We start from the raw sequence: 6,306 nt of genomic DNA, 5'->3' as shown, positions 1-6,306 counted from the left end.
AGATAAAAGCTATACCTGTATGCATATACCCATACAGAAAATAAAATTTTACATGGTTATAAAGCAGGTTTTTTTTTTTCACTTTGCACACTGGTGTTATAATGGTGGTGGCTGGTTACTGTGCTTTGAGTGACTGTTGTGGCTCGCAGGAGCCTTGACACCTGAGTTTGGAAAGCCCCTGCTCAGTTAGATAGGATTTTCATGTGAGTTTTATGTGTCTGATCTAATATCTTCAGATATTATTAGAATGTGGTGCCTAACATATGCAGATTGCAGATATATGCCTGTTTTAAAGAAACAAAAATATATCAGGTAAAGGATATGTTTTGAAGTCAAAGATTCAATGTAAGTGTTCACTTTGCTTTGGAAAGCAATCAGACTTTCACATTTGCAAGGGTCCTCTTGTTGTACAACCCTCCGTGCTTCCTCTATAATAAAAAAAACAAGAAGAATGAGAGAAAGGAAAGGAAGGGTTAAAGGCTGCATATTGTATTTCTCTCAGACAGCTTAGATAATTTATAAAGAATCTTACATGTTAAAAACTGCGAAAATGGAGCAAGTTCACCCAAAACTGACCTCTCCATTTTGGGTAGACTCGGGCAATCCCCTATGGGTCCTCTCTGCTGTATTTTCTCAGTGGAAGATCACACTGGTCAAAAAAAGATAAGGGCCAGGCCCACCCTTCCTCCCATTACCTCCACTACAGTCTTATCACACTCAGGGCAGCCATCCAAAATTTTTGGGCCCCTTACACAGCTTTAGGTCTGCCCCCCCGAGCCTGACCACCAAATTCCCCACGGGCCATCCTACTGAATCTGCACACCGGCCACCTCACCTGTACGCATTCAGCCCCCCCCCGCAATCCAGTATATATGTCAGTGCCCCCCCCTGCAATCCAGTATATATGTCAGTGCCCCCCCACACACCTGTACATATGTCAGCCCTCCCCACACCTGTATATATGCCAGCTCCCCCCACACACACCTGTATATATGTCAGCCCCCCACACACCTGTATATATGTCAGCCCCCCACACACCTGTACATATGTCAGCGCCCCCCCTACACACCTGTATATATGTCAGCCCCCCACACACCTGTACATATGTCAGCGCCCCTCCCCACACACCTGTATATATGCCAGCTCCCCCCACACACACCTGTATATATGTCAGCGCCTCACCCACCACACACCTGTATATATGTCACCCCCCCCACACACACACCTGTATATATATGTCAGCACCCCCCCACACACCTGTATATATGTCAGCCCCCCTCCCACACACACCCGTATATATGCCAGCCCCCCCCCCCACACACACACACACACCTGTATATATGCCAGCCCCTCACATACACAAACCTGTAAACGCTCAAGGCTCTGGCCCCTCCCTGTCCACAAACAGTCCCCCTCCCTTTCCCTCACAGCCCCTACTTGTAAAGAAGGTCTTCCTACCTAGTCCCAGCACGTTTTCACAAAGCTGACATGTTGCTGAGCAGCACAGTACAAATCACATGAGGGGTGCACATACACATAGTAGCCAGAGGTGGCAGTAAAGAGCTTAATGTCTGAGCTCAATGCCACAGAGAGCAGAATCAGCCGAGATCGTTTCTGTACTGCACAGCACAGCTCCCCTTCACCTGTCCTACCTTCTTCTGGCCCGGGCGGGCCCCTCGGGCCCCGGGGCCCCTTACAGTTGTGACGGCTGTACCCCCCTGATGGTGGCCCTGATCACACTACTGTCACTACTAAAAATGTCCAGCATGTTGAATGATTTATTGAGACCTTGATTCTGCTGCAGACCAGCTACTGGATTGGTTAAGGCTCCATGCTACTGGGCTTAAAAAAATGTCTGTCCTCTCGGGAGTAAAAAAACGCTCATATAGAGCATTTTTTGGTACAAAGTTTGGACGAGTTTAGGAGAGTTTTACGTTTTTTCTGCCAGGGAGCTCCAATCATAAACGCGAAACAGAAGTTTTTTTTTTTTTTTCAGCCTCTAAGTCTGGGTTCACACCTATGTGAATTGGATGCGGATTTCCCTGCATCCAATTCATAGCAGGAGAATGTGACTGGCTCTCTATGGAGCCAGTTCACACATCTCCGCAGCAGGTCTGGTGCGTTTTGCAGGAAAAACGTGTGCTTTTTTGGTCCGTTTCTGGTCCGAATTCAGCCCAAGCTGAAATTGGACCTGGAACGGTGAACCACCACGCACCGGACCCCTGCTGTGCGATGGATGCGGCTCATATGTGAACCGAGCCTCAACGTTAAACTCAAAATAGGCCTCTTAACATCCTAATATGCTTGGGCACATAGGATAACATATAGCTGCTTCTAGGTGGGTACTGGGAAAAGAAGATGCCCAACACAGAGAGGGATAAATAGATTACCCACTGGACAGAATCGCTAGTAAGAGAGGCCAATAGTCCAAAGATTACCTTGGGGTCTGTTGCACCACTAATTTGCCTCCCTTCCTGGGAAAGCGATGAACTTCAGAGGCCACACCACTTGTTGACACCAGCCTACACTCTAAATCAGGGGTCTCAAACTTTCTAAACAAAGGGCCAGTTTACTGTCCTTCAGACTTCTGGGGGGGGGGGGCCGGAATATGGCCGAGGAGTAGAAAAGGTCCCAATGTCAGTGGAGAAAAACAGTGCCCCATTTTTGATGCCAGTGGAAAGAATTGTGCCCTATCTTTGGCGTCATTGGGAGGATCTTTGCCCCATTATTGGTGTCATTGGGAGGAATTGTGCCCCTTCATTGGTGTCGGGGGGGGGGGGTGTGCACCATTGTTGGTATCAGTGGCTGAAATAGTGTCCCAAGGGCCGGATAAAAGCAAGCAAAGGGCCGCATCTGGCCCCCGGGCCGCAGTTTGGAGATCACTGCTCTAAATGGTAGCTGGACTCTGGTTGTAAATACATGCCACCCACAATGCTTCAGACTTACGTGAACATGTCTTCCTGTCTGGGTTGAGAGAGTATCCAGCACGACATTTGCACTGATAGGAGGTAGCAGTGGACACACAGATTTGCTCACAGTCATGTCTCCCCAGAGCACACACATCAATGCCTGTGGTGTAAAGACACAATCAACAATGTTGTGGATACACTTACATGTATTGTTTAAAGGGATCATAAAGTCTTAATTTGTACACTGGAGTAAAAACTACTGCATGCCGTATGATCTGTCCAACCATGGATCCATCAAATTACAGTGAAACGATTCTGATTCAAGAAACATTTGAGGATCTCTGTAGCCACAGATTGTGTTGTTTGGGAATGGGAAATGACTGATATTATCAAAACAGTATATACTATTCTATACTACAGTATAATATATTTAAAAAGTAACTTTTGCTGAGAAAAAAACAATCCCCTCTGAGTGATCTATGTATTGCAAACTTTGTTGCAGATTTCTACCTGTTTCTGTTCTTAAGAAAAAGCTGTATGTTTCACTATGTTCCTAGAATACTGATTCCTAAATGGGTGCGTCTGTGTTTGATATAATAAGATGATGCACTTTCCTAGTTCTAATGAGGAAAGCTGCGGCGTCTGCATCCCTTTTGAAGTAATTAACCCTTAAGGGAGCATCTCACCAAAAATATAATTCCTATTGCAGAGAATGCTCAAAGTGCAGACTTCTGGGAAAATCAGTGAGCCAATCACCCAAGCAGCATATGACTTTTCTAGAGGAATTTCTGTACACCAACTGTGTACAAAAGGCCTCTAGGTTGCCATATTGCATAGAGTTTTACAGAAAATTCCAGTGGCTGTAGTCTGAAAAGGTAAGGTATTTTTAATAAAATGAAATTGATTGTAAACCCTTACCTTGTAAAACAAGCCATTCAGTTTAAAATAGAAATGAAAGGCAAAATGTTTGTGTATAGATATAATAAAAAAAATAAATAAATAAAAAATGTATTTTTTAAAATGTAACTGCCTACTCCCAAACTGTCATTTGAAGTAAAACACATAGCCAAGTATTATTCTACACAATTTTTTTATTGTGCATTAAAAAAGAAAACAAATAAAATTAGACATGCTATCTGCCAATAGAACTTAACCAAAAAGTGCATTCTATGCATCCAAAAATATAGAAAATATAACAAATCTAATCATTATTCAACCAAAAAATAAAATCCTCATGCATGTGTCCTGCTTCTTAATATAGGGGGTCAACAATGCCAAGAGTTGGTGAAAGCAGGGGTCCGTCATCCGGAGATAATTCCGAAAATCATCCGGAATATTCTCCTGGAGCTCCCACAACAAAGCCATATGACATAATTGGTCACGATTATTAAAGCAACCAATTTTTGGTCCAAGAAATCCTCTTCCTCCTGGACAGGACTTGAGTCAAAGCAATAACATCAGGGCCAATAATAAATAACACATTATCTCCTCCGATCCACAACATGGCTGGTTGACGAATGGCTGTTCAGAAAGGAACTGAAAAGCACGAACTGAAAAGCGTGAAATGAAAAGCGCAATATGAAAAACGTGATTCAACACTCACCAAACTTCTACTAACACAAAATTAGCAGAAGGAGACCAAAGGATGGCGCATGACAATTGAACTTCCTAATCGGCTCATAGTACATCTAGTATGTCACTACATTCGGGTTTCTTGGCCGACAATTGTGTGCCGTTTGTATGCAAGACAAGTTTAGGGGCCAACGACCTTCGGACAAAAATCAGAGGTTTTGTCTACGGAAAATCCGATAGTGTGCACGAGACTTTAGAGGACAGCTTCTTGGGAAATTCCTGCCTCAGCAATATTTGGTCCCATAGTAGCAACCTCAAAAATAATGCTGAAGAAAGAGGAGGCAGCCAGTTAATCTGAGACTTTATGAGAGCAGTCACAATCCTTAAAGTGTTACTAAACCCAGGACCCTGCATTCACTATATCTGGTCTCCCACTGTACACAGAACATGTGAATGCAATTATTTTAGTAAATATAAACTGCTAAATACCTTTTGTCATCAACAGTATATAGCAGTCTCATGGCTTCTATCAGTGTCTGACCGAGCACTGGTTAATTCTTGTAGGAGGAGTTTTCATTCTCCTTTGACTGTCCTATGAGGCTGCATGATCCCTGACCTTCTGTCTGGACAGTGCTTATTAGCCCTGTGCTGATTACATGCACTCGCCCAAAGAAATAAAAACTCTAGCAGTACACACCAAACTGAGCATGTGCAAAGTGCCTCCCAGGGCTCTGTTCTATCTGTAGATGGATTGGGGACAGTAAAAGAAGGGGAAGATCAGAGAACACAGGATCAAACAGCCTTGTGACACAATTCAGAGGATTAAACCCTTAGGTTCCACAGTGAGTACAACAAACATGCTTTACTGCATATACAGACTGATTTTACTGTTGTGGGTTTAGTAACACTTTAAGCAGCAACTTCTGTTGTCTTACCCTCAAAGAACACTTTAGAACTTGGAGCTAAGGGTGAAAGGTCCTATTCACAATGTTTAGGCAGCAGCTCCTATCCAGCTCTCATGTAACACTCTTTACTGAAGGTTTCCTTCTCCAACCCAGCTTCTACAGGTAGTATCTTTCAGGTTCCCAGCACATGGCACCTGCAGAGACCTAGCAGCAGTAATTTCTCTGGGACACACACACATGCCCCCTTCCCAGGGGGGAAGCCTCACGGGAAAAGAGACATCTGATCATATTCTCCCAAACATTTAACTTCTCCCCAACCACACTTTCTGAGCCAGCCTCCCAGGGATTGGCTAGGGTCAGATAATTATTTATAATCTAGTAATCAATACTCCCACAATATTGGTGGAATATTCTCCCAGTGGCTGACAGAAACAATCATCCACCGGCTTAAGGGACAAACCTGAAAAGTCCTGAAAAAAAAGGCAGCCCAGCTGGTTACAGCTGACATGATGTCGTATGTGATGACGTACAACCGGACTAGAAAAGGAAGTTCAATAGCTAGTAGTCAATAGCTGCTCTTGCGTCGTTTTCGGTCTGTCGGACTAGTATACAGACGAACATTTTTTTCGATAGGAATCGAGTCCGTAGGAAAGATTTGAAACATATTCTATTTCTAAGGTCCGTCAGATTTTTCGACAGAAAAGGTCCGATGAAGCCCACACATGATCGGAATGTCCGACAGATTCATTCCGTCTGACCTTTTCTGCCGGAAAGTCCGGTCGTGTGTACGTGGCATAAGACAGGAAGAGTGTTGATAGTTGGAAAATAAAAGAAAAAAGCCTGAAGAAAGAAACCTAATGCAGTCATCACATCTAATGGTGGATAAGCTGCAATATATTCAATTTTTGTTCTTGGGTTTA

The 6,306-nt window shown here is 43.8% G+C and overlaps 1 protein-coding gene across 1 annotated transcript in view; it reads right to left on the bottom strand.

The window, feature by feature from the left end:
- Window positions 1–210: 210 nt before the first annotated feature.
- Window positions 211–6,306, bottom strand: part of MATN3 (matrilin 3) — a 30,832-nt gene continuing 24,736 nt past the window's right edge. The window contains exons 5-6 of the mRNA XM_073628880.1: window positions 2,947–3,069; window positions 211–428 (exon numbers count right to left, since the gene is read on the bottom strand). Coding sequence (XP_073484981.1) covers window positions 211–428; window positions 2,947–3,069 — 341 coding nt within the window. The remainder of the gene's footprint in view (window positions 429–2,946; window positions 3,070–6,306) is intronic.

The sequence above is a fragment of the Aquarana catesbeiana genome, linkage group LG04 (assembly GCF_042186555.1).
Source record: "Aquarana catesbeiana isolate 2022-GZ linkage group LG04, ASM4218655v1, whole genome shotgun sequence".
Lineage (NCBI taxonomy): Eukaryota > Metazoa > Chordata > Amphibia > Anura > Ranidae > Aquarana > Aquarana catesbeiana.
The sequence above is the reverse complement of the archived record's forward strand: the minus strand, read 5'-3'. Positions and strand labels throughout refer to the sequence as shown.